We start from the raw sequence: 17,317 nt of genomic DNA, 5'->3' as shown, positions 1-17,317 counted from the left end.
CAAACTACCCTGTGTCCATGGATATTGTCAACATTTCTCTCTCTTCAGGTACTGTCCCTCTGTCCTTCAAATCTGCCATCATCACCCCTTCCTCAATAAAACAACCCTTGATCCTGCCATCCTTATAAATTACTGCCCCATCTTCAACCTCCCTCTCCTCTCCAAACTCTTTGAACATGTTGTCACGTCCCAAATCCTTGCCCATATTTTTCCAGAACTCCCATGTTTGAATCCCTTCAATCAGGTCTCTGCCCTGTCACAGTGAAATACAAGAGACAAACAGAATCTTACCCGGAGAGAAAGACAGACAATCTGGGAGCTTGGATCCAACACGGAAATGTTCATAAGACCAGAAGACAAGGGTAGCAGCACAGTCATTATCGAGAGACAATAATACCTGCTGGAGACAGACAGACAACCAAACAACACATATCACACCAAGCTACCTAGACCCATATACACGAGACAGGAAGGGAATTGGAGGCGGAAGAACTGAAAGACTCCAGACACATTAGCCACAAACAGATGGAATATCTGAGGGCACAACCAGGAGAACCAAAAAGTTCTACCTGCTCCTTAAAATACACAAACACCTAATAATAATCTTTATTATTGTCACATGTAGGCTTACATTAGCACTGCAATGAAGTTACTGTGAAAATCTTCTAGTCGCTACATTCTGGCGCCTGTGTGGGAGGTAACCCACGCAGACATGGGGAGAATGTGCAGACTCTACGTAGACAGTAACACAAGTGGGAATTGGACTGGGGACCCAGGTGCTGTGAAGCAACAGTGCTAACCACTGTGCTATTGTCACGGATTTACCACCAGACACCAATCGGATGAGATTGAGAGAGAGAAAATTCGACTGAATGATAAAACTAACAGTGCAAAAGGAGGTTATTTGGCCCATCAAGCCTGCACTAGCCCTTGGAAAGAGCACCCCACTCAAACCCATGCCTCCACCCTATCCCCATAATCCAGTAACCCCACCGATCCTTTTTTTGGCCACTAAGGGCAATTTAGCATGGTCAATCCACCTATCCTGCACATCTTTGGACTGTGGGAGAAAACTGGAGCACCCGATGGGAACCCACACAGACACGGGGAGAATGTGCAAACTCTACACAGTCATCCGAGGCCGGAATGGCTGAAGCATCAACACACTGCTCCTGGTAGTTGATGGTACAGTGGTTCAATAAATATAATTAGTAGATTAAAAAGGTGCGTAATGTCAAGTAAAAACAGAAAATGCGAGATTAAACCAACAGGTCTGGCAGCATCATAGAATCCCTACAGTGCCGAAGGAGACCATTCGGCCCATCGAGCTTGCACCAACCCTACAAAAGAGCACCCCACCCAGGTGCACTTCCCCCAACCTCTCCCCGTAACCCCACTTCATCTTTGGACACGGAGGGGCAATTTAGTATAGCATATCCACCAAACCGGCACATCTTTCGACGGTGGGAGAAAACTGGAGCACCCAGACGGAACCCACACAGACACGTGGAGAATGTGCACAGTTACCCAAGGCTGGAATTGAACCCAGGTCGCTGGCGCTGTGAGGCAGCAGTGCTAACTACTGTGCCACCATGCCACATCTGTGGCAAGAGAAACAGAGGTAACGTTTGTTGTTCCTTGTTGCAACAGTTCTGTAGAAGGGTCAATGGTCTCTAAAAGAGTCCATTGAAGTGAAAATAAAGTGTTTTACTCAGCGGTTTGACACAGGAAGAAGATTCAGTCTGTGTGAAGCTCAAACTTCATTCACACAAAGCCCGTAGTCTGTTTGGCTGGAGCACAAGAGTCCATCAGGTCCTCCAAATCTTCCCATTGGTCAACACCTCTCAGGCAGGAAATGAGGTTTTGGAACCCGGAGGAAACCGGGTTTCACCAGCGAGTTCACATTGGGGAGAGACCATTCACTTGTTCTGTGTGTGGGAAGGGATTCACTCAGTTATCAATCCTGATGAGACACCAGCGAGTTCACACTGGGGAGAGACCATTCACCCACCTGGAGTGTGGGAAGGGATTCACTCAGTCTGCCCACCTCACTTCACACCAACGTGTTCACTCTGACACAAGACCTTTTAAATGTTCTGCCTGTGAGATGAGCTTCAAAGGCAAAATGGATCTGCTGATTCACCAGCGCAGTCACACTGGAGAGAGGTCGTTCACCTGCTCCGTGTGTGGGAAGGGATTCACTCAGCAGTCCCTCCGGCTGAAACACCAGCGCATTCACACCAGGGGGGAGCGTTCATCTGTTCCCTGTGTGGGAAGGGATTCATTCGGTCATCCACCCTGCAGACACACCAGCGAGTTCACAAGTGCCTCCAGGAATCTGCTGTTATTGATGTTAATCACATCCAGGACTGAACCAAAATCACATCCAGGACAGAACCATGTTCATTCTGACAGCTGGAGTTTGTTTCAGTTGATGTTAATAATCCCTGAAACTGAGATTAGAATAGATTGGTGCTTGATCGCCGGCAGACACAATGGGACAAAGGGCCGTGTTTTGTGCTGTAAAACTCTATAACTCGAACCCATCTCACATCACACCAACATGTTCACTCTGACAGAAGACATTTTATGTGTACCGACTGTGAGAAGAATTTTAGAAGCAAAATGGATCTGCTGACTCACCAATGCGCTCACACTGGAGAGAAACCATTCACTGCTCTGAGAGTGGGAAGGGATTTTTTTCCGGTTGCACACACCCCCTTCCCCCCCCGCCACCCTCTCCCCAACCCAAGACAGGAAATTCCCACCCAAGGTAAAGGACCTTTAAAGGGGTGGCACAGCCGCACAGTGATTAGCACTGTTGCTTCACAGCGCTAGGGTCCCCGGTTCGATTCCGCTTTGGGTCACTGTCTGTGCGGCGTCTGCACGTTCTCCCAGTGTCTGTTTGGGTTTCCTCCGGGTGCTCCGGTTTCCCCCCCCACAAATCCCGAAAGACGTGCTGTTAGGTAATTTGGACATTCTGTCATGTGAGAGTACCTTTAGAAAATGGATGTTTATCAAATAGCTGCAGTGATATCAGAGTGTGGGTGGAGCTGGACTGTCTGTCTTCACTGCAGCTATTTGATAAACACCCATTTCTTAAAGGTACTCTCACATGACAATTCTGAATTCTCCCTCTGTGTACCTGAACAGGCTCCAGAATGTGCTGACTGGGGGCTTTTCACTGTAACTTCATTGCAGTGTTAATGTAAGACTACTTGTGACAATAAAGATTCGGATTATAAAAATATTTGGCAAATTTCCATCCCGCCCGCGCTGATTTGCACGGGAATATGACCCCTACAAATGGGATGAAGCCAAATCTTTAAAAGTCAAAGTCTTTATTTCAAATTGTTGCCGTGCTGTCAGGGGAAAGGGTTAGCTTCTCTGCTTGTTTACAAAAGGGAAGAGGAAACATTCACAAAGATTCCCACAGCGTGTGAGCTCCGAAACATAACTTCAAGGTTGAAGTTTATCTTCAGAGATCGAAACATTTTGGTGTCTTTTCCAATTGGACCAGTAAATTGTGATTCACAATGAAAGGTTCACTTTCACTCAGTAATTAGAACATTTCACTTTCTCAGCACTGACACTTTAGATCAAATCCCAATTGTTCTCTTCGCTTGTAGCTGGTGTGTGGAGAAGATCATGTTCACCGTAGATCTGTCAGCACAGAGACCGCACTGTGCTTCTGGATAAACTCAGTCTGCAAGTAGATGAATCTTTTAAACATCACCCAAGTGAAGGTCTTCCCCTGACACTAAGGAGTGAGATGTCCCTGCAGTTGATGCTGTCTCCTCTGTCACTGCTGTTTTTATTGCATCACACATGTTCCGTGGACCAGTCTCACAGCCCAAAAGGGGAAAGCAGGAAGGTGTGACAGTCGATGGGACTTTCTGTGTGTGAGCAGTTCAGCTGGAATTCCATCCTTGCCGGGCACCTTTCTGCTTGCTCGGCAATCAATGGCCTTTTCCAGCTCAAATGATGAGAGTTCCTTGTCCAACTCAACCATGACATGAAGCTGTAGGAGAGTCAAACAGAGACTGGGAGATGCCCTTCTCACAGGGGTACAGCTCACTGTTGTGTTCAACCCAGCTCCTCCTCACTCTCTCACCATGACTGACACTGAGCATGCTCGGAGCACACACCCACACTGCCCCTGCGCACTGGCCTCGTACACTCACTGATCGGGGACTTTCTGCAGCGCGGGGGATTCTGGGTAACACAGCAGCCATAGGGCAATTAGTAAACAGGAAGATTCTATTTCCCAGTCAGCAAAACAGAAGATCCACAGTTAGGCAAGATGCTGGGCATGAAGCACAATGAGAGGTTTGGTAACTTTATTTCATACAGAAGCACATTATTCTGATATCAGAATAGACATGGGCAGCAAGCAGGCTGATCTACAGTATGCACAGTATTTACAACATCTGGGACACGGTAAATCATCTCATCAAACCAGTGATAGGTTTGTTTACTGTTCATAATTGTGACTGGGTCATACGATTCATGCAAAATGCAACTCCCCAGGTTCACTGACCCACTCCCTCCAGACCTGTTTTCGCTCAAAGGGTCTTGACATCTGCCTTAGTCTTTATCCAGCCATGTATGTTCAGCTCACACTGCCCAACAACCGCCTCTCCTGCACTGGGCCACAGGGTTTCCATCACCAAAAATCTGTCCTGGTCCACCCACATCGATGCTACGACCAAGAAAGCACAACAGCGCCTATACTTCTTCAGGAAATTAAGGAAATTTGGCATGTCCACACTGACTCTTACCAGCTTTTACAGATGCACCATAGAAAGCATCTTATCTGACTGCATCACAACCTGATATGGCAACTGCACGGCCCAAGACCGCAAGAAACTTCAGAGAGTAGTGAACACAGCCCAGTCCATCACACAAACCTGCCCCCCATTCAGTGACTATCCACACCTCCCGCTGCCTTGGAAAAGCAGGCAGCATAATCAAAGACCCCTCCCACCCGGCTTACTCACTCTTCCAACTTCTTCCATCAGGCAGGAGATACAAAAGTCTGAGAACACGCATGAACGGATTCAAAACAGCTTCTTCCCCGCTAAACCTCTTATGGACTGACCAAATTAGTACTACACTCCTGTATGCTTCACTCAATGCCTTTGTCTATATATTGACATTGTGTACCTTGTGTTGCCCTATTATGTATTTTCTTTTTAGTTTACTTTTTCATGTACGAAATGATCTGTTTGAGCTGCTCGCAGAATAATACTTTTCACTGTACCTCGGTGTCCGTGACAATAAACAAATCCAATCCATATCGAGGGAGTAATCTGCCTCTCTTGCATTGGTGCTCTGCATTTCCCTCATAACACAGAGGCATAGAAAGGTGACAGCACAAAACAAAGGCACTCAACAAATTGTATCTGTGCCAACTTTCTGCAACAGTCACAATCCCCTGTCATTGGCCCTGAACTCTGTAGATATTTTTCTCCTCAAAAGATACGAACAGATGAGCAAGGACCTGGAGTTGGCTATTCAGCCCAGTCTGCGCCGCCATTTAATAAGGTCATGGCTGATCTGATAGTAACAGATAGTTGTCCAATTCTCTTTTCAAGGCATCAATTGAATCTGCCTCCGCCACATTTTCGAGCAGTGCATTCATGATCCCACATGCAGCACAGAATGTTTTTCTTCACATCATAAGACATCGGAGCAGAATTAGGCCCATCGGATCGGCTCCGCCATTCAATCATGGCTGATATTTTTCTCATCCCCATTCTGCCTTCTCCCCATAACCGCTGATCCGCTGATCAATCAAGAACCTATCTATCTCTGTCTTCAAGACACTCAGTGATTTGGCCTCCACGGCATTCTGTGGCAAAGAGTTCCACTGATTCACCGCCCTCTGGCTGAAGAAATTCCTCATCTGTTTGAATTCCTCCTCATGACGTGAGGAAGGAACTGTGCCCCTGAAGCTAGTGAGTCGAAACAAACCGGTTGGACTTTAACCTGGTGTTGTAAGACTTCTTCCTCTGTTTGCCTTTTGGATTTCGGCGGCAGCGGTGCGCAGGGGCCCTCTGGGAGGTGAGTAGCGACTTTAAAACCACTTACCTTTACAGGAGCAGCCCTTTGGATTTCGGCGGCAGCGGTGCGCAGGGGCCCTCTGGGAGGTGAGTAGCGACTTTAAAACCACTTACCTTTACAGGAGCAGCCCTTTGGATTTCGGCGGCAGCGGTGCGCAGGGGCCCTCTGGGAGGTGAGTAGCGACTTTAAAACCACTTACCTTTACAGGAGCAGCCCTTTGGATTTCGGCGGCAGCGGTGCGCAGGGGCCCTCTGGGAGGTGAGTAGCGACTTTAAAACCACTTACCTTTACAGGAGCAGCCCTTTGGATTTCGGCGGCAGCGGTGCGCAGGGGCCCTCTGGGAGGTGAGTAGCGACTTTAAAACCACTTACCTTTACAGGAGCAGCCCTTTGGATTTCGGCGGCAGCGGTGCGCAGGGGCCCTCTGGGAGGTGAGTAATGTATTTAAAACCACTTACCTTTACAGGAGCAGCCCTTTGGATTTCGGCGGCAGCGGTGCGCAGGGGCCCTCTGGGAGGTGAGTAGTGTATTTAAAACCACTTACCTTTACAGGAGCAGCCCTTTGGATTTCGGCGGCAGCGGTGCGCAGGGGCCTTCTGGGAGGTGAGTAGTGTATTTAAAACCACTTACCTTTACAGGAGCAGCCCTTTGGATTTCGGCGGCAGCGGTGCGCAGGGGCCCTCTGGGAGCTAAGTAGCGACTTTAAAACCACTTACCTTTACAGGAGCAGCCCTTTGGTATTCGGCGGCAGCGGTGCGCAGGGGCCCTCTGGGAGGTGAGTAGCGACTTTAAAACCACTTACCTTTACAGGAGCAGCCCTTTGGATTTCGGCGGCAGCGGTGCACAGGGGCCCTCTGGGAGGTGAGTAGCGACTTTAAAACCACTTACCTTTACAGGAGCAGCCCTTTGGATTTCGGCGGCAGCGGTGCGCAGGGGCCCTCTGGGAGGTGAGTAATGTATTTAAAACCACTTACCTTTACAGGAGCAGCCCTTTGGATTTCGGCGGCAGCGGTGCGCAGGGGCCCTCTGGGAGGTGAGTAGTGTATTTAAAACCACTTACCTTTACAGGAGCAGCCCTTTGGATTTCGGCGGCAGCGGTGCGCAGGGGCCTTCTGGGAGGTGAGTAGTGTATTTAAAACCACTTACCTTTACAGGAGCAGCCCTTTGGATTTCGGCGGCAGCGGTGCGCAGGGGCCCTCTGGGAGCTAAGTAGCGACTTTAAAACCACTTACCTTTACAGGAGCAGCCCTTTGGTATTCGGCGGCAGCGGTGCGCAGGGGCCCTCTGGGAGGTGAGTAGCGACTTTAAAACCACTTACCTTTACAGGAGCAGCCCTTTGGATTTCGGCGGCAGCGGTGCGCAGGGGCCTTCTGGGAGGTGAGTAGTTAGTTTAAAAGCTCTTACCTTTACAGGAGCAGCCCTTTGGATTTCGGCGGCAGCGGTGCGCAGGGGCCCTCTGGGAGGTGAGTAGCGACTTTAAAACCACTTACCTTTACAGGAGCAGCCCTTTGGATTTCGGCGGCAGCAGTGCGCAGGGGCCTTCTGGGAGGTGAGTAGTGTATTTAAAAGCTCTTACCTTTACAGGAGCAGCCCTTTGGATTTCAGCGGCAGCGGTGCGCAGGGGCCTTCTGGGAGGTGAGTAGCGACTTTAAAACCACTTACCTTTACAGGAGCAGCCCTTTGGATTTCGGCGGCAGCGGTGCGCAGGGGCCCTCTGGGAGGTGAGTAGTGTATTTAAAACCACTTACCTTTACAGGAGCAGCCCTTTGGATTTCGGCGGCAGCGGTGCGCAGGGGCCCTCTGGGAGGTGAGTAGCGACTTTAAAACCACTTACCTTTACAGGAGCAGCCCTTTGGATTTCGGCGGCAGCGGTGCGCAGGGGCCCTCTGGGAGGTGAGTAATGTATTTAAAACCACTTACCTTTACAGGAGCAGCCCTTTGGATTTCGGCGGCAGCGGTGCGCAGGGGCCCTCTGGGAGGTGAGTAGTGTATTTAAAACCACTTACCTTTACAGGAGCAGCCCTTTGGATTTCGGCGGCAGCGGTGCGCAGGGGCCCTCTGGGAGGTGAGTAGCGACTTTAAAACCACTTACCTTTACAGGAGCAGCCCTTTGGATTTCGGCGGCAGCGGTGCGCAGGGGCCTTCTGGGAGGTGAGTAGTTAGTTTAAAACCACTTACCTTTACAGGAGCAGCCCTTTGGATTTCGGCGGCAGCGGTGCGCAGGGGCCCTCTGGGAGGTGAGTAGCGACTTTAAAACCACTTACCTTTACAGGAGCAGCCCTTTGGATTTCGGCGGCAGCGGTGCGCAGGGGCCTTCTGGGAGGTGAGTAGTGTATTTAAAAGCTCTTACCTTTACAGGAGCAGCCCTTTGGATTTCGGCGGCAGCGGTGCGCAGGGGCCCTCTGGGAGGTGAGTAGCGACTTTAAAACCACTCACCTTTACAGGAGCAGCCCTTTGGATTTCGGCGGCAGCGGTGCGCAGGGGCCCTCTGGGAGGTGAGTAGCGACTTTAAAACCACTTACCTTTACAGGAGCAGCCCTTTGGATTTCGGCGGCAGCGGTGCGCAGGGGCCCTCTGGGAGGTGAGTAGTGTATTTAAAACCACTTACCTTTACAGGAGCAGCCCTTTGGAGTTCGGCGGCAGCGGTGCGCAGGGGCCCTCTGGGAGGTGAGTAGCGACTTTAAAACCACTTACCTTTACAGGAGCAGCCCTTTGGATTTCGGCGGCAGCGGTGCGCAGGGGCCCTCTGGGAGGTGAGTAGTGTATTTAAAACCACTTACCTTTACAGGAGCAGCCCTTTGGAGTTCGGCGGCAGCGGTGCGCAGGGGCCTTCTTGGAGGTGAGTAGCGACTTTAAAACCACTTACCTTTACAGGAGCAGCCCTTTGGATTTCGGCGGCAGCGGTGCGCAGGGGCCCTCTGGGAGGTGAGTAATGTATTTAAAACCACTTACCTTTACAGGAGCAGCCCTTTGGATTTCGGCGGCAGCGGTGCGCAGGGGCCCTCTGGGAGGTGAGTAGTGTATTTAAAACCACTTACCTTTACAGGAGCAGCCCTTTGGATTTCGGCGGCAGCGGTGCGCAGGGGCCCTCTGGGAGGTGAGTAGCGACTTTAAAGCCACTTACCTTTACAGGAGCAGCCCTTTGGAGTTCGGCGGCAGCGGTGCGCAGGGGCCTTCTGGGAGGTGAGTAGTGTATTTAAAAGCTCTTACCTTTACAGGAGCAGCCCTTTGGATTTCAGCGGCAGCGGTGCGCAGGGGCCTTCTGGGAGGTGAGTAGCGACTTTAAAACCACTTACCTTTACAGGAGCAGCCCTTTGGATTTCGGCGGCAGCGGTGCGCAGGGGCCCTCTGGGAGGTGAGTAGTGTATTTAAAACCACTTACCTTTACAGGAGCAGCCCTTTGGATTTCGGCGGCAGCGGTGCGCAGGGGCCCTCTGGGAGGTGAGTAGCGACTTTAAAACCACTTACCTTTACAGGAGCAGCCCTTTGGATTTCGGCGGCAGCGGTGCGCAGGGGCCCTCTGGGAGGTGAGTAATGTATTTAAAACCACTTACCTTTACAGGAGCAGCCCTTTGGATTTCGGCGGCAGCGGTGCGCAGGGGCCCTCTGGGAGGTGAGTAGTGTATTTAAAACCACTTACCTTTACAGGAGCAGCCCTTTGGATTTCGGCGGCAGCGGTGCGCAGGGGCCCTCTGGGAGGTGAGTAGCGACTTTAAAACCACTTACCTTTACAGGAGCAGCCCTTTGGATTTCGGCGGCAGCGGTGCGCAGGGGCCCTCTGGGAGGTGAGTAGTGTATTTAAAACCACTTACCTTTACAGGAGCAGCCCTTTGGAGTTCGGCGGCAGCGGTGCGCAGGGGCCCTCTGGGAGGTGAGTAGCGACTTTAAAACCACTTACCTTTACAGGAGCAGCCCTTTGGATTTCGGCGGCAGCGGTGCGCAGGGGCCCTCTGGGAGGTGAGTAGCGACTTTAAAACCACTTACCTTTACAGGAGCAGCCCTTTGGATTTCGGCGGGAACCGGAAGTTCGACCTCTGGCAAGTCCCCCCCCCCCCAACCAATAAATTCTGGTGGAGAGGAAACCCGAGACACTACACGTGTAGTGTCTCCCACCCACCCTCCTCCTCTAACCTAATAATAAGACCCATTGGTGTCAGGTAAGTGCCATATTATATTATTATATTATTAGCATTGTGCAGGTCAAGGATTGGAGGTGGAGGAGCAGTCTCTGTCAGCGAGAGAACCTGAGAACATCTCAGAAGGTAAGCAAGTGATTTTTACTTTTATACCTTTTTTTCAAATTGTGTGTGTCGGGGGGAAACTGAAGTGACATCACAGAAAAGCTGTGACCTGAGTGGCTGGTTGGGATTCTAACCTAAATTTTTTTGAGTATTTGGGAACTAATTAAACATAATAACTTAATTATAATTTAGAGGATATCTAAGCCAGAGATCGGAGAATATTACAGTTAGCTATCGCATTTCTATTAGAAATCTAGTGCTAGGAAACAGATAGTTGACAGTAACTTTGCAATTAAAAAAAAAAAAGTATTAAAAAAAAAAAAGACAAATTTTAATTTTAATTAATTGACGCAATGTCAGTTAGAGGGGTGCTGTGCTCTGACTGTGAGATGTGGCAGGTCCGGGAGGCTTCCAGCGTCCCGGATGGCTTCATCTGCAGAAAGTGCACCCAACTGCAGCTCCTCACAGACCGCATGGTTCGGTTGGAGCAGCAATTGGATGCACTTAGGAGCATGCAGGTGGCGGAAAGCGTCATAGATCGCAGTTATGTAAATGTGGTCACACCCAAGGTGCAGGCAGAGAAATGGGTGACCACCAGAAAGGGCAGGCAGTCAGTGCAGGAATCGCCTGTGGTTATCCCCCTCTCGAACAGATATACCCCTTTGGATACTGTCGGGGGGGATAGCCTATCAGGGGAAAACAGCAGCAGCCAGAGCAGTGGCACCACGGCTGGCTCTGATGTTCAGAAGGGAGGGTCAAAGCGCAGAAGAGTAATAGTAATAGGGGACTCTATAGTCAGGGGCACAGATAGGCGCTTCTGTGGACGTGAAAGAGACTCCAGGATGGTATGTTGACTCCCTGGTGCCAGGGTCCAGGATGTCTACGAATGGGTAGAGGGAATCCAGAAGGGGGAGGGCAAACAGGCAGAGGTCGTTGTACATATTGGTACTAACGACATAGGCAGGAAGGGGCATGAGGTCCTGCAGCAGGAGTTCAGGGAGCTAGGCAGAAAGTTAAAAGACAGGACCTCGAGGGTTGTAATCTCGGGATTACTCCCTGTGCCACGTGCCAGTGAGGCTAGAAATAGGAAGATAGAGCAGACAAACACGTGGCTAAACAGCTGGTGTAGGAGGGAGGGTTTCTGTTATCTGGACCACTGGGAGCTCTTCCGGGGCAGGTGTGACCTGTATAAGATGGACGGGTTGCATCTAAACCGGAGAGGCATAAATATCCTGGCCGCGAGGTTTGCTAGTGTCACACGGGAGGGTTTAAACTAGTATGGCAGGGGGGTGGGCACGGGAGCAAAAGGTCAGAAGGTGAGAGCATTGAGGGAGAACTAGGGAATAGGGACAGTGTGGCTCTGAGGCAGAGCAGACGGGGAGAAGTTGCTGAACACAGCGGGTCTGGTGGCCTGAAGTGCATATGTTTTAATGCAAGGAGCATTACGGGTAAGGCAGATGAACTTAGAGCTTGGATTACTACTTGGAACTATGATGTTGTTGCCATTACAGAGACCTGGTTGAGGGAAGGGCAGGATTGGCAGCTAAACGTTCCAGGATTTAGATGTTTCAGGCGGGATAGAGGGGGATGTAAAAGGGGAGGCGGAGTTGCGCTACTTGTTCGGGAGAGTATCACAGCTATACAGCGAGAGGACACCTCAGAGGGCAGTGAGGCTATATGGGTAGAGATCAGGAATAAGAAGGGTGCAGTCACAATGTTGGGGGTATACTACAGGCCTCCCAACAGCCAGCGGGAGATAGAGGAGCAGATAGGTAGACAGATTTTGGAAAAGAGTAAAAACAACAAGGTTGTGGTGATGGGAGACTTCAACTTCCCCAATATTGACTGGGACTCACTTAGTGCCAGGGGCTTAGACGGGGCAGAGTTTGTAAGGAGCATCCAGGAGGGCTTCTTAAAACAATATGTAAACAGTCCAACTAGGGAAGGGGCGGTACTGGACCTGGTATTGGGGAATGAGCCCGGCCAGGTGGTAGATGTTTCAGTAGGGGAGCATTTCGGTAACAGTGACCACAATTCAGTAAGTTTTAAAGTACTGGTGGACAAGGATAAGAGTGGTCCGAGGATGAATGTGCTAAATTGGGGGAAGGCTAATTATAACAATATTAGGCGGGAACTGAAGAACATAGATTGGGGGCTGATGTTTGAGGGCAAATCAACATCTGACATGTGGGAGGCTTTCAAGTGTCAGTTGAAAGGAATACAGGACAGGCATGTTCCTGTGAGGAAGAAAGATAAATACGGCAATTTTCGGGAACCTTGGATGACGAGTGATATTGTAGGCCTCGTCAAAAAGAAAAAGGAGGCATTTGTCAGGGCTAAAAGGCTGGGAACAGACGAAGCCTGTGTGGCATATAAGGAAAGTAGGAAGGAACTTAAGCAAGGAGTCAGGAGGGCTAGAAGGGGTCATGAAAAATCATTGGCAAATAGGGTTAAGGAAAATCCCAAGGCTTTTTACACGTACATAAAAAGCAAGAGGGTAGCCAGGGAAAGGGTTGGCCCACTGAAGGATAGGCAAGGGAATCTATGTGTGGAGCCAGAGGAAATGGGCGAGGTACTAAATGAATACTTTGCATCAGTATTCACCAAAGAGAAGGAATTAGTAGATGTTGAGTCTGGAGAAGGGGGTGTAGATAGCCTGGGTCACATTGTGATCCAAAAAGACGAGGTGTTGGGTGTCTTAAAAAATATTAAGGTAGATAAGTCCCCAGGGCCGGATGGGATCTACCCCAGAATACTGAAGGAGGCTGGAGAGGAAATTGCTGAGGCCTTGACAGAAATCTTTGGATCCTCGCTGTCTTCGGGGGATGTCCCGGAGGACTGGAGAATAGCCAATGTTGTTCCTCTGTTTAAGAAGGGTGGCAGGGATAATCCCGGGAACTACAGGCCGGTGAGCCTTACTTCAGTGGTAGGGAAATTACTGGAGAGAATTCTTCGAGACAGGATCTACTCCCATTTGGAAGCAAATGGACGTATTAGTGAGAGGCAGCACGGTTTTGTGAAGGGGAGGTCGTGTCTCACTAACTTGATAGAGTTTTTCGAGGAGGTCACTAAGATGATTGATGCAGGTAGGGCAGTAGATGTTGGATAGGTACATGGATTACGGTTAAATGATATAGTGTAGATTTATTTGTTCTCAAGGGCAGCACGGTAGCATTGTGGATAGCACAATTGCTTCACAGCTCCAGGGTCCCAGGTTCGATTCCGGCTTGGGTCACTGACTGTGCGGAGTCTGCACGTCCTCCCCGTGTCTGCGTGGGTTTCCTCCGGGTGCTCCGGTTTCCTCCCACAATCCAAAGATGTGCAGGTTAGGTGAATTGGCCAATGATAAATTGCCCTTAATGTCCAAATTGCCCTTGGTGTTGGGTGAAGGTGTTGAGTTTGGGTAGGGTGCTCTTTCCAAGAGCCGGTGCAGACTCAAAGGGCCGAATGGCCTCCTTCTGCACTGTAAATTCAATGATAATCTATGATTAATCTAGGACAAAGGTTCGGCACAACATCGTGGGCTGAAGGGCCTGTTCTGTGCTGTATTTTCTATTTCTATTTCTATTTCTATTTTTCTATTTCTATTTCTATTTCTATTTCTATTTCTAGATGTTGTCTATATGGACTTCAGTAAGGCCTTTGACAAGGTCCCTCATGGTAGACTAGTACAAAAGGTGAAGTCACACGGGATCAGGGGTGAACTGGCAAGGTGGATACAGAACTGGCTGGGCCATAGAAGGCAGAGGGTAGCAATGGAGGGATGCTTTTCTAATTGGAGGGCTGTGACCAGTGGTGTTCCACAGGGATCAGTGCTGGGACCTTTGCTCTTTGTAGTATATATAAATGATTTGGAGGAAAATGTAACTGGTCTGATTAGTAAGTTTGCAGACGACACAAAGGTTGGTGGAATTGCAGATAGCGATGAGGACTGTCTGAGGATACAGCAGGATTTAGATTGTCTGGAGACTTGGGCGGAGAGATGGCAGATGGAGTTTAACCTGGACAAATGTGAGGTAATGCATTTTGGAAGGGCTAATGCAGGTAGGGAATATACAGTGAATGGTAGAACACTCAAGAGTATTGAAAGTCAAAGAGATCTGGGAGTACAGGTCCACAGATCACTGAAAGGGGCTACACAGGTGGAGAAGGTAGTCAAGAAGGCATACGGCATGCTTGCCTTCATTGGCCGGGGCATTGAGTATAAGAATTGGCAAGTCATGTTGCAGCTGTATAGAACCTTAGTTAGGCCACACTTGGAGTATAGTGTTCAATTCTGGTCGCCACACTACCAGAAGGATGTGGAGGCTTTAGAGAGGGTGCAGAAGAGATTTACCAGAATGTTGCCTGGTATGGAGGGCATAAGCTATGAGGAGCGATTGAATAAACTCGGTTTGTTCTCACTGGAACGAAGGAGGTTGAGGGGCGACCTGATAGAGGTATACAAAATTATGAGGGGCATAGACAGAGTGGATAGTCAGAGGCTTTTCCCCAGGGTAGAGGGGTCAATTACTAGGGGGCATAGGTTTAAGGTGAGAGGGGCAAAGTTTAGAGTAGATGTACGAGGCAAGTTTTTTACGCAGAGGGTAGTGGGTGCCTGGAACTCACTACCGGAGGAGGTAGTGGAAGCAGGGACGATAGGGACATTTAAGGGGCATCTTGACAAATATATGAATAGGATGGGAATAGAAGGATACGGACCCAGGAAGTGTAGAAGATTGTAGTTTCGTCGGGCAGTATGGTCGGCACGGGCTTGGAGGGCCGAAGGGCCTGTTCCTGTGCTGTACATTTCTTTGTTCTTTGTTTTGAAGGATCGCCCTTTAGTCTGAGATTGTGTCCTCTGCTTCTAGTTTTTCCTACAAGTGGATACATCTTCTCCATGTCCACTCTACCCGGGCCTCGCAGTATCCCGTAAGTTTTAATAAGATTCCCCCATATCCTTCTAAACTCCAACGAGTACAGACCCAGAGTCCTCAACCGTTCCTCATACGACAAGCTCTTCATTCCAGGGATCATTCTTGTAAACCTCCTCTGGACGCTTTCCAAGGCCAACACATCCTTCATTAGATACGGGGCCCCAAACTGCTCAAAATACTCCAAATGAGGTCTGATCAGGGCCTTAAATGAAATGAAAATGAAAATTGCTTATTGTCACAAGTAGGCTTCAAATGAAGTTACTGTGAAAAGCCCCTAGTCACCACATTCCGTGCCTGTTCAGGGAGGCTGGTACAGAAATTGAACCGTGCTGCTGGCCTGCCTTGGTCTGCTTTAAATGCCAGCGATTTAGCCCAGTGTGCTAAACCAGCCCCTATATAACCTCAGAAGTACATCCCTGGTCTTGTATTATAGCCCTCTTGACTTGAAGACATTGCATTTGCCTTCCTAACTGCCGACTGAACCTGCACGTTAACCTTTTTTTTACATTTTAAAAAAAAATTTGGAGTTCCCAATTCATTTTTCCAATTAAGGGGCAATTTAGTGTGCCCTATCCACCTACCCTGCACATCTTTGGGTTGTGGGAGCGAAACCCATGCAAACACGGGGAGAATGTGCAAACTCCACATGGACAGTGACCCAGAGCCGGGATCGAATCTGGGATCTCGGTGCCGTGAGGCTGCAGTGCACCTGCACGTTAACCTGAAGAGAATCTTGAACAAGGTCTCCCAAGTCCCTTTGTGCTTGTGATTTCCTCAGCATTTTCCCATTTAGAAAATAGTCTATGCCTCCATTTCTCCTTCCAAAGTGGATAACCTCACACTTTTCCACATTGTATTCCATCTGCCACTTTGCCCACTCTCCTAGCCTTGCTCAGCATTGCTTATTTTTCTAATCACTTTAAATGAATGCCCTCTGTTTATAATCTTGCCCTAAATATGACTTGCTAGATCAAACGTCTATTGCAGATCCTTAGTTTTAATGTGGTCAAGTGCCTTTCCATTTGAGAACTGTTCAATAAAGTTATTAGAATTATTTGTAGCTAAGGCAGCACGTGGAGCAGTGGTTCGCACTGGGACTACAGCGCTGAGGACCCGGGTTTGAGTCCCGGCCCTGGGTCACTGTCCGTGTGGAGTTCGCACATTCTCCACGTGTCTGCATGGGTTTCACCCCCACAACCCAAAGATGTGCAGGTTAGGTGGATTGGCCAGGCTAAATTGCCACTTGATTGGAAAAATAATAATAATAATTGGGTCTGAATTTATTTTTTTTAAACTTCCCCACCAATCAGTTTTTTCCATTCCCCTAAAGTGACCTTATTTTTATCGGGAGTTAACTGAAGTGCGTTCCCAATGGCTCATTATCTAAATTTTCATTTACCACTTTTCTGTCCACCTGACCCAGTCCATGGCTTTCTCCCTCATTGTCTAAAACACATGAGCAACTTTTGTATAATCCTGGAGTATGCATTTAAGTCTAAATCACTGATTATATACACCAGAAAACTGTGGCGCCTCACTGGAATCAGACGTCAAGGCATCATTCAGTCCTGGATGTGACTAACAGCAGCAACAACAGCTGAATCCAAACCCCGCTGTTGCCTGTGAACTTGCTGGCTGATGTCGGTTTAGGTTGTTTGACTGAATGAATCTCCTCCCACGCACGGAGCAGTTGAACAACCTCGCCCCAGTACCGCTCCCACGTGTGGGAGACACGGCAGCACAGTGGCTAGCACTGTTGCTTCACAGCTCCAAGGTCCCTGGTTTTATTCCCGGCTTGGGTCACTGGCTGTGCGGAGTCTGCGTGTTGTCCCAGTGTCTGTGTGGGTTTCCTCCGGGTGCTCCGGTTTCCCCCCCACAGTCCAAAGATGTGCGGGTGACAAATGTGATATAAAATAGTTAGTTTAAATATATTAGTTATAGTAATGTAGATGTAGGCCGGTCTAATTCTAGTGAGTTCACAGACAAAGGATTTCAGAAAGCATGGTAAGGAAGGGGGAGGTGTGTCTGGTTGAGGAGGAGAAAAGGATGCTGGGTAACAAGTGGCCAGGGTTAAGGAATGAGAAGTGAGCCAATT

General features: G+C 49.2%; 1 protein-coding gene and 2 long non-coding RNA genes across 3 annotated transcripts in view; 2 read left to right on the top strand and 1 right to left on the bottom strand.

The window, feature by feature from the left end:
• The window catches only part of LOC140419413 (uncharacterized), a 40,372-nt gene extending 40,012 nt beyond the window's left edge, over positions 1-360 (bottom strand). The window contains exon 1 of the long non-coding RNA XR_011945768.1: positions 292-360. This is a non-coding gene — a long non-coding RNA (uncharacterized lncRNA). The remainder of the gene's footprint in view (positions 1-291) is intronic.
• Positions 1-5,490, top strand: part of LOC140421364 (uncharacterized) — a 70,125-nt gene extending 64,635 nt beyond the window's left edge. Inside the window, exon 3 of the mRNA XM_072506030.1 lies at positions 1,871-5,490. Coding sequence (XP_072362131.1) covers positions 1,871-2,536 — 666 coding nt within the window. The 3' untranslated portion in view covers positions 2,537-5,490. The remainder of the gene's footprint in view (positions 1-1,870) is intronic.
• Positions 1-17,317, top strand: part of LOC140419412 (uncharacterized) — a 113,963-nt gene that overhangs the window by 81,715 nt on the left and 14,931 nt on the right. The window lies entirely within an intron of this gene.

Source organism: Scyliorhinus torazame, chromosome 5, assembly GCF_047496885.1.
Source record: "Scyliorhinus torazame isolate Kashiwa2021f chromosome 5, sScyTor2.1, whole genome shotgun sequence".
NCBI lineage: Eukaryota > Metazoa > Chordata > Chondrichthyes > Carcharhiniformes > Scyliorhinidae > Scyliorhinus > Scyliorhinus torazame.
The sequence above is the reverse complement of the archived record's forward strand: the minus strand, read 5'-3'. Positions and strand labels throughout refer to the sequence as shown.